Here is a 14,916-nt window from a genome sequence, read left to right as displayed (position 1 = left end):
TGGTGTTCAACCTTCCCAAGTTCTCTCACGTCACCCCGCTCCTCCGCACACTCCACTGGCTTCCAGTTGAAGCTCGCATCTGTTACAAGACCATGGTGCTTGCCTATGGAGATGTGAGGGAACAACACCTCCGTACCTTTAGGCTCTGATCAGTCCCTACACCCAAACGAGGGCATTGCGTTCATCCACCTCTGGCCTGCTGGCTCCCCTTCCTCTGCAGAAGCATAGTTCCCGCTCAGCCCAGTCAAAACTGTTCGCTGCTCTGGCACCCCAATGGTGGAACAAGCTCCCTCACGACGCCAGGACAGCGGAGTCACTCACCACCTTCCGGAGACATTTGAAACCCCACCTCTTTAAGGAATACCTGGGATAGGATAAAGTAATCCTTCTACCCCCCCTCACTGGCTATAAGGTGAATGCACCAATTTGTAAGTCGCTCTGGATAAGAGCGTCTGCTAAATGACATAAATGTAATGTAAATGAAAAACCCTCATGAATGCACCAATATCTAAGTCGCTCTGGATAAGAGCGTCTGCTAAATGACGTAAATGTAATGAGTAGGTGTGTCCAAACTTTTGGCTGGTACTGTATATTTGAGACTTGTTTTTATTGAGTTTTTACCTGAAATTGCAGTAACAGCCTGTTACGTTCTGGAACTGTCTTAGTAGCTGCCGGCTGCACTGAGACACATGACTATTGAAGGCCATCCCCACCACCAACATTGTTTTTAAATGTAGATCATAAAAATAGGATATGTCTTTTCATTTGTATCATTGTGATTTCAGAGGTGGCACCACAGGTCCCTGAGTGGTGGGGGGGAGAACTGTTTTCAAGTTTTTCCTGATCTAGTAGTAGACGAACTTCTGGACCCTAGCTGTAGCATATGACATAGTAATAAATCAGCTGTAAAAAAAAAACTGTTATGATGGGACCAGATTCTTCTTTTAATGAGGTCATATGGTTTAAAAAAAAAAAAAAAAAAAAAAAAAAATCCTGGCCCTAGGGAAGATGAAAACATTAAAAATCTTTACACAGCTAAAAGAGAAAACAACTTAGATTGGACAATACAACTAACAGGGCTGAGCTAGCTGTATGCAGTGTTCTCTAGGCTACCTGCAGTGGTGGTTGTTATCAGCAGGCTTCTCTGTACAGACCCATATTTATGTTTATTTATTTTCCCTTTTGTACTCGTTACAACACTGTACATAGACATAATGACATTTGAAATGTATCTTCCTTTGAAACCTTTGAGTGTAATGTTTACTGTTAATTTCTGATTGTTTATGATCTATTTCACTTGCTTTGGCAATGTAACCAAATGTTTCCCATGCCAATAAAGCCCTTTGGGAGAGAGAGATGCATTTTTTTAATTGATGAAGATAAATCACAGAAAACACTACCCCACTCCGCTTTCACCACTGTTGATTCTCTCCAAATGCTCTGTGTGACCACCCGCCAATGTGGCTGGTAAGAACATTCCACCAACCATTGCCAAAATGTACCAGCATTTGTGGCTGGTGTTAATTACCCACCCTGCTTGTAAGGTTGGATGTTGTGGTTCTGGAGGAGAGATACCACTTTAGCATACGCGACTGACCAGGGCCGGGTTTCCCAAATTCATTTTAAGGCTAAATTAATTGTTAGAACCTTCGTAGGAGCATCGTTAAATCTCCATGCTGTTTCCCAAAACCATCGTTATTAATGTTGCTCTTGAAAACGCTCGTAATCGAACGCCTGCCTCAAACCACTAGCACAGCTAAGTGCGTCATTAGATGCTTTCTTTGCCCTCCCGCATCACTTTATACACCGATGTCCTCTAAACATAGAATCACATGGTTGATCCCTCTCTCTGTGACCTCTGATAACTTCAGAATAAAGTTGACTACAAATACAAAGTTGCCCATTTCTTTGCAATTGACAAACAAGCGACGTAGGCTATAAAAATATGCTTCAAATGAAAACTGACTGCATTAAAATATGAACGGTATAGGTCTATGTCAATCATATTGAAATACATTTCATATTCAATCAATGGAGTTCTATTTTGCTACTTGTAGGCTGTCTGTAATTTGTCTCAATATATTTAATGATGTGTAACCTAACGTGCACAATAATAATATGCCATTTAGCAGATGCTTGTATCCAAGGCGACTTAGTCATGCGTGCATACATTTTTTTTTTGTGTGTATGGGTGGTCCCGGGGATCGAACCCACTACCCTGGCGTTACAAGCGCCGTGCTCTACCAGCTGAGCTACAAGAGGCCTTTTATATTTTATTAAATGTTGTGTGTTTACAAGCATGTTGTCTCTGGTACCAGACAGTTCTAACAGCTCACTATACCTTCAGATAGACCAAGTATTGCTAATGTTTTAGTCTTATGGAGTTATACATAGACCAATTTTGTCCAATAACAGACTGGTGCCCCGATCTCATAACTTGAAGAAATAACTTGACCCTCCCTTATACACCATGTGTCTAACTGTTATGTTACCCTCTTCTCTGTTTATTACTATCTACGTCTCTTCTCTCTCAGTTCTGACCCAAGTTGACTGGACAGAGGGTTGAGGGAATCTCCTAGCAGAAAGCATCATGGGAGGAGCCGTGGTAGACGATGAGCCTAGTGATGTGAAGGCGCCAGACGGAGGGTGGGGCTGGGCCGTGCTGGCCGGAGGGTTCGTCATCACTGGGTTCTCCTACGCCTTCCCCAAGGCTGTCAGTGTGTTCTTCAAGGAGTTGATCAGGGAGTTCGGAGTGGGATACAGCGACTGTGCATGGATTTCTTCTATACTGTTGGCCATGCTCTACGGCACAGGTACGGACACGGACACACACACACACACTGACTGGTATTGTGTATATCTCCAGTCTACAAGAGGCCCAGTAGAGAAGGTGTCAGACCTGGGCGTTAGTACCTCCAGAGATCTCTGACAGGATCTTTATGTCATTATTTTAACAGGTATTTGTATTTATTAAGGATCCCCATTACTTCCTGCCAAGGCAGCAGCTACTCTTCCTGGGGTTTATTATGGATCCCCATTAGTTCCTGCCAAAGCAGCAGCTACTCTTCCTGGGGTTTATTATGGATCCCCATTACTTACATTTAACATTTTAGTCATTTAGCAGACGCTCTTATCCAGAGCGACTTACAGTTAGTGAGTGCATACATTTTTTTCATACTGCCAAGGCAGCAGCTACTCTTCCTGGGATCCAAACAAGATTAAGGCAATTACATCACAAAACATTTAAATTAAACAGTACATCATACAACACATTATTACACCACTACTCTACCACTGAAAATCTACAATACAAAATGTATAATACAACAATATTAAAACATTACTATGTACGTGTGTTAGGTTAGTCACATTGAAATGAAACGCCTTGTTTCCAAGAGAGACATGGCCAAAATAGCAGCACACAAAGTTTCAGACATTTACAACCTAAAACACATAGCACTAAGCACACATTTTCCACATTGAGCAGGATAGATTCTTTGGGGAGGTTTGGTGCATCTAGGTGTCAAAACATTGACAGCCCCCCACTTCATTTTCCACCATAGATTTTAGATTTAAACTAATTCAAAGAGACAAGCTCCTGTCATTTCATGTCCTGTTGTAGCTCAATCCAAGTGGAAAGGGCAGAGAACTGGAACACTTTTTTTTATCCAGCTCAGTACTGGTCTTAGGCACAATAAGTTCTGAGAGTGTCTGTCTGCCTGCAGGTCCACTGTGCAGTGTGCTGGTGAACAAGTTTGGGTGTCGGCCAGTGATGATGGTGGGAGGGCTCTTTGCCTCCTTAGGAATGATCCTGGCCTCCTTTGCAACCAGTATCATGCATATCTATCTCTGTACTGGAGTTATAACAGGTTAGTAAACACAGACATTTATCTCTGTACTGGAGTTATAACAGGTTAGTAAACACACACACACACAATTGAACTGTTTCTCTGTCTACCAGGTCTGGGCCTGGCGCTGAACTTCCAGCCATCTCTGATCATGCTGAATCGTTACTTCAGTGAGAAGAGGCCTCTAGCTAACGGACTATCTGCTGCCGGAAGCCCTGTGGCCCTCTGCTGCCTCTCTCCTCTGGGACAGGTACTACACCTCTCCTCTTCAGTCTCCCTCTCTGCAGTTGTAGATCAGTATTATGATGTAGGGATATATATATATATTGTGATGTCACGAGAGGCTGTGTCCTGGAGGGACGTTACATCCCCCTGAGGTGGCTGCAAACCCAGACAGCTATGGCTCCATCTGCTGGTATGGTCGGGAACTCCACCCCTCTATGGCCAATCTTCCCACGCAGCTGAAACAAATGAGGAGCTGATGAGCTGAAGGTTTGGGAAGGGAAGAGACACACTGAGGGAGTGTGTGGGGGGTGAAGAAACACAGTCTCCAACCTGGGCTCTCTGGAGAACAAGAGTGCTGCACGTCCACTTCCATGAGGAATATAAGGATTTGGAGATACTTACCTTTGGGAAATACTCACCTTGGGATATATGCACCTGTGGAAATACGTGAGAGACATTTGGAAGGACTTTTTGCTGGGTTGGCCACTAGCTGCAACGTGGACTACAGTAAGGCTGGGGAAAAGTTATCTGAGCGAGTGAGAATTATGATTTTGGATGTGGAAGAGACCTCCCTGAACTGTTAACCCTTAAAGAGCCACAAGAGAACAGAATTTTGTTATATTTTCGTTAATTTCCCAAGACCTATAATAAAATCCTTGTTTTGTTTGAACCTTGTCTCCTTGCACTACTTGAGCAATCCCGCTGAAAGCTGTGTAGCCTCTCGTGACGTCACAGATGGTGGAGAATACAGGCACGCTCAAGCGTTAATAGTGCATGTCAGAGGAGGATACCGAAGGTTTGATCACCCAGTTTTCCAAGTTGGCCGTAGGCTCCCCGCCCGACTGAAATGGAGGACATATTGAAAGCCCTTGTTGCTGGCCAGCAAGCCCAGATGCAAGCAAACGTGGCTCTCTTGGAGGAGCAAAAGAAAGCCAACCTTCTGAAGGCAGAGGAATTGCAGTTGCAGAGACAGAGGGTGGTCCAAAATACCCGCCCAATAAAGGCAAGTGACTTTATATCTAAGATGGGAGCTACCGATGACATTGAGGCATACCTGCATGCATTTGAGGCCACGGCCACTAGGGAAGCCTGGCCCAAGCAACAGTGGGTTGGTCTGTTAGCCCCCTTTCTAACCGGGGAATCGCTGAATGCTGTCCGGGACCTGGGCCCTGACCAGGTTACTGACTATGATGCCCTGAAGTCTGAGATCCTCAGCAGATATGGACTCACAAAGTTTGGTATGGCCCAGCGCTTTCACAGCTGGACCTTCCAACCAGACCAACCTCCTCGGGCGCAGATGCATGAACTTGTCCGAATCGCAAGGAAATGGCTGGATCCGCAGAGGAATCCAGCAGCGGCGGTGGTGGAGGCCGTTGTGGTGGATCGTTACCTACGCGCCCTGCCTTATGAGGCAAAACGGTTCATCAGTCAACAGGCCTTGACCACGGCTGATCTGACCGTGGAAGCTGTGGAAAAGTACCAGGCCACAGCGGAGATGCTGAATGCTTCCCGAAAAGACCCCAGGAGTGCGGCCCCACCACAAATGGGAAGAACCCGTCCAAAGGACCCCCAAGGTCTCGAACCCAGCCACGTCAGGACTTATCCCGGCTCCAGGGGGAGCCAGAAACCAGGCGGGTCCAAGAAGAGTACACCAGGAGGGGGAAACTCGACAGTGTTACCGGTGTGGGGAGATGGGACATATCTCCTGGCAGTGTGGGAAACCAGCCGATGAACCTATGCCCACTGCGGAGTCCTCCAGCTCAGCACCCACACACCGTTTTGCCTCGCTCTTGGGAGTCGTAGATGGCGGCCCAGATCGACCCCCCCACCTGCCCGGTAACTGTGAATCACCATGATGTGGAGGCCTTACTGGATTCTGGTAGCCGGGCCACCCTGGTGCGTAAGGATTTGGTGGGCCCAACGTGTCTGACCCCGGGGAAAGTCCTCCCAGTTTCCTGTGTCCATGGGGACACCAGAGAATACCCCATTACTGAACTTACAATGACCAGCACACGGGGAACCATACACACGACGGCGGGGTGGTTGATTCCCTCCCCGTCCCTGTCCTAATTGGACGAGACTGCCCAGCCTTTTACCCACTCTGGAGAGAGTCTCAGGAGAGGATAACCCGAGTACCTCGGAAACGGAGAGGCAAGACTCATCCTGGGAAGGCTCCGGTGCAATCCTCCGAGTTACTCACTCCCGCCCGGGCTCTGATAGGGATGGCAGGTGCCCAGACCGACACAGAGACGGAGCTACAGAATCTGGACAAAGAACTGTCTGGTCTGAAGGGGACCGCTGAGAGGTATCGTTTGTTAAAGCAACAGTTAGACATGAAGACAGAAGAGTTAGATATCCTCCAGGCTAAACTCCAACAGAGCTCCTTCCCTAAGCAACAGGAGGAGCTGGAGAGGCTGCGCAGGACCATCGAGGAGTGTGAGGAGACCCTGCGCAGTAGTAAGGAGGTCCAGAAGAAGGCAGAGGAGAAGTACAAGGTGTTGGAGAACAAGATGAAGAATGCGGAGGCAAAGAGAGAGAAGGAACTGAAAGCTGCTCAACAGAAGCTAAACTCTGCTAAAACCAAGGCTGATGCGTTCAGTAAGAAACTTAAGGAGAGACAACAGGAGGCTGAGTCCCTGGTCCTAGAGGTGGAGGAGTTGAAGAGAGAGCAGGCTGGCAAGCACCATGGCAATGCGGACGCCCTCTCCCGGCGTGATGCCTTCTTCGCTGCCTTTACCCCGACGAGGACGTCGGTCCCGAGGAGGGGGATGTGTGATGTCACGAGAGGCTGTGTCCTGGAGGGACGTTACATCCCCTGAGGTGGCTGCAAACCCAGACAGCTATGGCTCCATCTGCTGGTATGGTCGGGAACTCCACCCCTCTATGGCCAATCTTCCCACGCAGCTGAAACAAATGAGGAGCTGATGAGCTGAAGGTTTGGGAAGGGAAGAGACACACTGAGGGAGTGTGTGGGGGGTGAAGAAACACAGTCTCCAACCTGGGCTCTCTGGAGAACAAGAGTGCTGCACGTCCACTTCCATGAGGAATATAAGGATTTGGAGATACTTACCTTTGGGAAATACTCACCTTGGGATATATGCACCTGTGGAAATACGTGAGAGACATTTGGAAGGACTTTTTGCTGGGTTGGCCACTAGCTGCAACGTGGACTACAGTAAGGCTGGGGAAAAGTTATCTGAGCGAGTGAGAATTATGATTTTGGATGTGGAAGAGACATCCCTGAACTGTTAACCCTTAAAGAGCCACAAGAGAACAGAATTTTGTTATATTTTCGTTAATTTCCCAAGACCTATAATAAAATCCTTGTTTTGTTTGAACCTTGTCTCCTTGCACTACTTGAGCAATCCCGCTGAAAGCTGTGTAGCCTCTCGTGACGTCACAATATATATATATATATATATAACAGTGGGGGAAAAAAGTATTTAGTCAGCCACCAATTGTGCATGTTCTCCCACTTAAAAAGATGAGAGAGGCCTGTAATTTTCATCATAGGTACACGTCAACTATGACAGACAAACTGAGAAAAAAAATCCAGAAAATCACATTGTAGGATTTTTAACGAATTTATTTGCAAATTATGGTGGAAAATAAGTATTTGGTCACCTACAAACAAGCAAGTTTCTGGCTCTCACAGACCTGTAACTTCTTCTTTAAGATGCTCCTCTGTCCTCCACTCGTTACCTGTATTAATGGCACCTGTTTGAACTTGTTATCAGTATAAAAGACACCTGTCCACAACCTCAAACAGTCACACTCCAAACTCCACTATGGCCAAGACCAAAGAGCTGTCAAAGGACACCAGAAACAAAATTGTAGACCTGCACCAGGCTGGGAAGACTGAATCTGCAATAGGTAAGCAGCTTGGTTTGAAGAAATCAACTGTGGGAGCAATTATTAGGAAATGGAAGACATACAAGACCACTGATAATCTCCCTCAATCTGGGGCTCTACGCAAGATCTCACCCCGTGGGGTCAAAATGATCACAAGAACGGTGAGCAAAAATCCCAGAACCACACGGGGGGACCTAGTGAATGACCTGAGTAACAAAGCCTACCATCAGTAACACACTACGCCGCCAGGGACTCAAATCCTGCAGTGCCAGACGTGTCCCCCTGCTTAAGCCAGTACATGTCCAGGCCCGTCTGAAGTTTGCTAGAGTGCATTTGGATGATCCAGAAGAGGATTGGGAGAATGTCATATGGTCAGATGAAACCAAAATATAACTTTTTGGTAAAAACTCAACTCGTCGTGTTTGGAGGACAAAGAATGCTGAGTTGCATCCAAAGAACACCATACCTACTGTGAAGCATGGGGGTGGAAACATCATGCTTTGGGGCTGTTTTTCTGCAAAGGGACCAGGACGACTGATCCGTGTAAAGGAAAGAATGAATGGGGCCATGTATCGTGAGATTTTGAGTGAAAACCTCCTTCCATCAGCAAGGGCATTGAAGATGAAACGTGGCTGGGTCTTTCAGCATGACAATGATCCCAAACACACCGCCCGGGCAACGAAGGAGTGGCTTCGTAAGAAGCATTTCAAGGTCCTGGAGTGGCCTAGCCAGTCTCCAGATTTCAACCCCATAGACATTTTTGGAGGGAGTTGAAAGTCCGTGTTGCCCAGCGACAGCCCCAAAACATCACTGCTCTAGAGGAGATCTGCATGGAGGAATGGGCCAAAATAACAGCAACAGTGTGTGAAAACCTTGTGAAGACTTACAGAAAACGTTTGACCTGTGTCATTGCCAACAAAGGGTATATAACAAAGTATTGAGAAACTTTTGTTATTGACCAAATACGTATTTTCCACCAAAATTTGCAAATAAATTCATTAAAAATCCTACAATGTGATTTTCTGGATTTTTTTTCTCATTTTGTCTGTCATAGTTGACTTGTACCTATGATGAAAATTACAGGCCTCTCATCTTTTTAAGTGGGAGAACTTGCACAATTGGTGGCTGACTAAATACATTTTTTCCCCACTGTGTGTGTGTGTGTGTGTGTATATATATATATATATATACACACAGTTGATTTCTTCAAACCAAGCTCCTTCTCCCTCTCCTCTTGTGTGGGGCCCCTAAACACAATGAAAGATACAAAGGGGAAATTATATGCTTTCTTGGAGTTACGGATCATCGATATTGTTAATGTTTTTCTTCATATTTCACCCCCAAAGGTGTTGCAGTACCACTACGGTTGGAGAGGCGGCTTCCTCATCCTGGGGGGTCTGCTGCTCAACTGCTGCGCATGTGGGGCCCTGATGAGACCCCTGGTGGGCCCCAAGAAGCCCCAGGACCAGGAGTTGCAGGCTGTAGACCAAGCAGAAAAAAAGGCCAAACCTCAGAAGAAGCTCCTGGACTTTAGCGTATTTAAAGACAGAGGTTTCGTCATCTATGCCATAGCTGCGTCCATCATGGTACTGGGTCTGTTTGTGCCACCCGTGTTTGTGGTGAGCTATGCCAAGGAGATGGGGAATGAAGACACCAAGTCTGCCCTACTCCTCACCATCCTGGGGTTCGTTGATATCTTCGCCCGGCCCACATGTGGGCTGATCGCGGGGATGAAGTGGGTCCGGCCCAGATGTGTATATCTGTTCAGCTTTGCCATACTCTTTAATGGCATCACTGACTTGGTCAGCTCACAGGTAAGGCTGGAACTAGTTTTGATTGATATTATTTGTATGGATGGATGTAAACAATACATAAATCATATTTAATCAATGTGTATTGTATCATTATTGGTATTCCTGTATTGACCCATATCATTGCGGACACTGGGGCCCTCGAGATCCGAAGCTATTTGATCCATATAATTAGAAAGATTAATCAGTAATGGTAATTATATTTCTATGGTCGTATCACATTGTTGCTTCTCTTTTGGCAGGCGACAGACTACCCTGGCCTGGTGGTGTTCTGTATCTTCTTCGGGCTCTCTTACGGGATGGTGGGGGCGCTGCAGTTCGAGGTTCTCATGGCCATCGTGGGCACCAAGAAGTTCTCCAGCGCTTTAGGATTGGTGCTGCTCATGGAGGCGATCGCTGTGCTGGTGGGACCGCCTGGAGCAGGTCAGTACCCACAGGGAAGCGTTAGGATAGAGTTAGAATTAGGGTTATGGCTTGTGTTAGGGTTCAACCAGGGTGTGGACATGAAGCTATGGTTAGGGTTAGGGTTGAGCCTGGGTGTGGACATGGGGTTAGGGTTGAGCCTGGGTGTGGACATGGAGATATGGTTAGGGTTGAGCCTGGGTGTGGACATGGGGTTAGGGTTGAGCCTGGGTGTGGACATGGAGATATGGTTAGGCTTGAGCCTGGTTGTGGACATGGAGTTAGGGTTGAGCCTGGGTGTGGACATGGAGTTAGGGTTGAGCCTGGGTGTGGACATGGAGTTAGGGTTGAGCCTGTGTTAGGGGTTTAGAACGAAGTCTTCAAACAATCAGAAGCCAGAAATGACATCATAAAATTTTAGCTAGTAATAACCAGCTTATGCCTTGAATGGATAGGAGGTAATGAACTCTCTTCATACCTGTATAACCTCCTTCTCCCTCTCCTCTCCGTAGGTCGTCTGCTAGACACCACCCATAACTACATGCATGTGTTCCTGCTGGCTGGCTGTGAGGTCATTCTGGCCTCCATCGTCATCTGCATGGGCAACTTTCTGTGCATCAAGAAGAAGCCAGACAAGCCCGAAGCCCATCTAGAGAATGGAGCCCCCGCAGAGATGGAGAAGCTCAACAGCCTGCCAGAGGGAGGGGAGACGGAGAGAGAGCAGCCGGACGGGGTGAGGGCCGGGTCGGGAAAGGCGATAGAGGGAGCTGAGAGGGGTGGGGAACCCAGAGACATCTCTGTGATAGAGGGGAGAGACTGATTAGCTCTATGAAGCACCAATAGGGAAGACACATTCTGACGGAGGGAGGGAGGGATGGAGCGAGAGAGGGATGGACTGTGATGTGCTCTATGTGTGTTTGGTGTTGTGTTGTATGCTTTAATATACACAGCACAGCGTTATGTAGTGTTGATTTTTCAGTGTAACATTTCTAGTGTTGATTCAGGAGTTAAATTAACTCTGTAGGTGTTAAATGAACACTGAGTGGTGTAATAGAGCCCCAGTGTTGGTGTTAATAACCAGTATTAAACAAAAACCACTCCCATCATTATCATATTTCCCAGCATGCTCAATTGCATGTAGATTTTTCAAATGTTTTTGCATGTACATTGCTTGATTAATTAATCTTGTTAGACTCAAATATAAATAACATACATTTTTCTAAACTAATCCAATATATTACTTGGACTTATTGCACCCGTTACTGAAATGGTTGTTCCAGTTTAGATACTTTATGTAGGCTCCTACAATATCTTAGTCTTCCCAATCCTGGCAATCATTCTGAATAAACATAAAACATTCCAAATGTTGGATATTTCCACTCTGGCTGGATTCCAATAGGAATTACACATCACTTTGCAAGCCAGCATAATGTGACTTGCAGGCCAAACCATGAGTTTCAGACCACTGTATTAGGGTACCTCTAGACCCTCAAAATAACGCCTTATGAAATATGTATTGCCATAAAGAATTCCATTTTAATGATAACATTTGCTTAGGATCTCACTTGGTGAAGGCCACAAGACTGAAAATGAACAGATGCAACAACCATGTCTATGTCACTAACAAATACAGGCATGGGTGGTAACTACAATTTACTTGAAAGGCAACCTGGGAAATATACACTAAGCAGTTTGTTAATTTAACACTGGAAAGTGTGGTCCCATATAGACACTAAGAGTGTTACATTTAACACTGTGTTGATTTAACACTGGATAATTTGCTGTGTGCATACCAGCACGCACACCAGAAGGAACACTATTAAATGTTTTCTGGAATCGCACTGTCGCGCGTGCACACACACTGCTCTGCCCACAGTACACACACACTGCTCTGCCCACAGTACACACACACTTCTCTGCCCACAGTACACACACACACACTTGCAGGCACCCAAGAGCATGCACACACACAACCTTGAACTAACCAATGCTTGTCACTGCCTGACTCACCAGTTCTTGATACAGAAAAGAATAACGAACAACTTCATTTCCAGGACATTTCCACAGTGACGGTATTTGTTTATGGAGACACTCCCCAGTGAGGAGAGATTTAAAGTAACAAAGGAATTTACTCCTCCTGAGTGACCTTGGCTTCCAGTGACGTGAGATCTTGAAGTGACTTCTTTCCAAAGACAAGAAACCTCTGTACAAGAATATATTTTTTTAAAAGACATCAAGAGCTGGTTTCCCAAACCCAGATTCAGCTTAGTCCTGGACTGAGAAGCATGATCAATGGAAATTCTTAATTGAAAGTGTTATTTTTAGTTCAGGACTAGGTGTGATCTGTGTCTGAGAAAGTAGCCACAAAATTATTATTTCAACTACCAATGTTGTGGCAGGTTGCAGGCATGTATGAGTGATGGTGTGACATACTATTTTATTAAAGGTCCAATGCAACTGTTTTTATCTAAATATCAAATAATTTCTGGGTAACAATTAAGTACCTTACTGTGATTGTTTTCAATTAAAATGGTCAACCCCCCATCAAAAAAAATACATATAATAGCTTTCTTAGCAAAGAGCAATTTCTCAAGCAAGAATATTGATAGGACTGTCTGAGTGGGGAAGGGAAAATTGAAAACTAGCAGTTATTGGCAAAGAGGTTTGGAACTGTTTCTTATTGGTCTATTGACTAATTTACTGCCTGGTGGCCAAAACTCCATCCCACCAAAACAGGCTACAATTTCACGCTGTCTTTTCAAACCGCTCTTTCACTATAAGGGCTTTATCATTTTCACAATTTCCAGTATTAATCCAACCTCTTTGTGGAAATATATAAAAACACAGGGAAATCACATTTTTGACTGCACTGGGGCTTTATGGTATAATGTTACCAAGTTGTTATACAGGTTATAGTAAGTTCTAGGTGCTTGGTGAAATGTTATGAGAACATCTCTCTGTGATGAAATCAATATCACTAGTTTCTTTCAATGAAAAATACCTCTTCAGCCAGTAACCTAACACACACACACACATACACAGTTTCCGATATAAATATATATTTACTCCATGAACTGAATAAGTTTCTTAAGCCTTATCATTTTATTACGTGTATTTCACTGTTTGTCTTCCAATGTAAGGACTTTGTCACAGCTGATATGTTTGTCACTTTGAACTGGACAGTTTTTCTAATACTGAGGGCATTAACATGTCACGTGGCCGCTGGAATGCTGTGCTTTTTTCAGTGTTTTTGGTCTGACTGCTGATGTCCATTTAAAGGATAGTTCAAGCATTTGTCTATGTTGTTTATGCTGACAGGTGGAGTAAGAATGTTGGCAGTCTACAAATGGGAGTCTACAAAGATACTGTTGTGTAGTGTTGGTGTATCCTAACTTAACCAAACCCTACACAACTGTCAGTATCTCTTTAGATCTGAAAAGGGGGACACATTAACCTGTGACAGGATATTACATTATAGCCCAGCCCGCTGATGTAATGTATGTAATATGGAGGAAGACCTATTTTATACAGTGCCTTAAATCTGATACATTGGCATCTGGGGACGCTGTGACCCAATAGAATATATAGTGCTATTTTTATATTTTCCTCCACTGATGCAGTCTCAATTACAATTCCTGTGATGTCACCTGATGATAAGTTATCCCAGCCAAACACAGTGAAGCATTTTGCTCTGCTCTACGAAGGTTGGCTTTGCACTTGTAAAACTGTGCGTAGTCAGTATTGTCCTGTATGTTTCTGCATGTTGGTATATTGTATATATTTGTGGATATTGTTCTGCCTATCTTGTCAGTCTGTCAGATCTTTGTATTTATTAATGATAGATCTGCAGACACTTACAAAACCACAAATACACAACCATGTCCACGAGCACCCTCTGCTGGGTATTTGTTGAACGTCAAACTTTCATGTGGATTTATTCAATTCCTATTTTTCTGAGATACTGCTGCTTCTTGACCTGTTGCTATGCCAACCCAATAAATATATATTCTGTGGAGAAAGTGTTTGAATGGTTCTTTAAAAGTTTGATAGTGAGCATGATGACACTCTTCAGATGCTCCCCAGGTCAGGTCACAGTCCATCTTCTTGGTGAGGGTTCCCCAGGTCGGGTCACAGTCCATCTTCTTGGTGAGGGTTCCCCAGGTCAGGTCACAGTCCATCTTCCTGGTGAGGGTTCCCCAGGTCGGGTCACAGTCCTTCATGTTCTTGGTGAGGGTTCCCCAGGTCGGGTCACAGTCCTTAATCTTCTTGGTGAGGGTTCCCCAGGTCAGGTCACAGTCCATCTTCTTGGTGAGGGTTCCCCAGGTCGGGTCACAGTCCTTCATGTTCTTGGTGAGGGTTCCCCAGGTCGGGTCACAGTCCTTCATCTTCCTGGTGAGGGTTCCCCAGGTCGGGTCACAGTCCTTCATCTTCTTGGTGAGGGTTCCCCAGGTCGGGTCACAGTCCTTCATCTTCTTGGTGGAGGGTTCCCCAGGTCGGGTCACAGTCCATCTTGTGGTCCTCTGTAGCTCAATTGGTAGAGCATGGCGCTTGTAACGCCAGGGTAGTGGGTTCGATCCCCGGGACTACCCATACGTAAAAATTTATGCACACATGACTAAGTCGCTTTGGATAAATGGCATATTATTATCTTCTTGGTGAGGGTTCCCCAGGTCGGGTCACAGTCCTTCTCCAGGTCTCTTTTGGTTGTCTTTCTCTTTCCATCAGGTGTCCTACACTGGGACTGCGTAGTAGTGTGCACGTCTGGTTATAGTCTGCAC

General features: G+C 45.4%; 1 protein-coding gene across 2 annotated transcripts in view; it reads left to right on the top strand.

Annotated features, from left to right (window-relative positions):
* The window catches only part of LOC121577697 (monocarboxylate transporter 4), a 28,821-nt gene extending 16,222 nt beyond the window's left edge, over positions 1–12,599 (top strand). For both annotated transcript variants that reach the window (XM_041891501.1, XM_041891511.1), the window contains 7 exons: positions 2,535–2,813; positions 3,726–3,869; positions 3,962–4,098; positions 9,272–9,739; positions 9,979–10,159; positions 10,651–10,871; positions 12,193–12,599. In XM_041891501.1, coding sequence (XP_041747435.1) covers positions 2,591–2,813; positions 3,726–3,869; positions 3,962–4,098; positions 9,272–9,739; positions 9,979–10,159; positions 10,651–10,871; positions 12,193–12,240 — 1,422 coding nt within the window. In that variant the 5' untranslated portion in view covers positions 2,535–2,590 and the 3' untranslated portion in view covers positions 12,241–12,599. The remainder of the gene's footprint in view (positions 1–2,534; positions 2,814–3,725; positions 3,870–3,961; positions 4,099–9,271; positions 9,740–9,978; positions 10,160–10,650; positions 10,872–12,192) is intronic.
* The last annotated feature ends 2,317 nt before the right edge of the window (positions 12,600–14,916 follow it).

Source organism: Coregonus clupeaformis, chromosome 1 (assembly GCF_020615455.1).
Source record: "Coregonus clupeaformis isolate EN_2021a chromosome 1, ASM2061545v1, whole genome shotgun sequence".
Classification (NCBI taxonomy): domain Eukaryota; kingdom Metazoa; phylum Chordata; class Actinopteri; order Salmoniformes; family Salmonidae; genus Coregonus; species Coregonus clupeaformis.
Note: the sequence above shows the minus strand (reverse complement) of the source record. Positions and strands in the feature narration are given on the sequence as shown.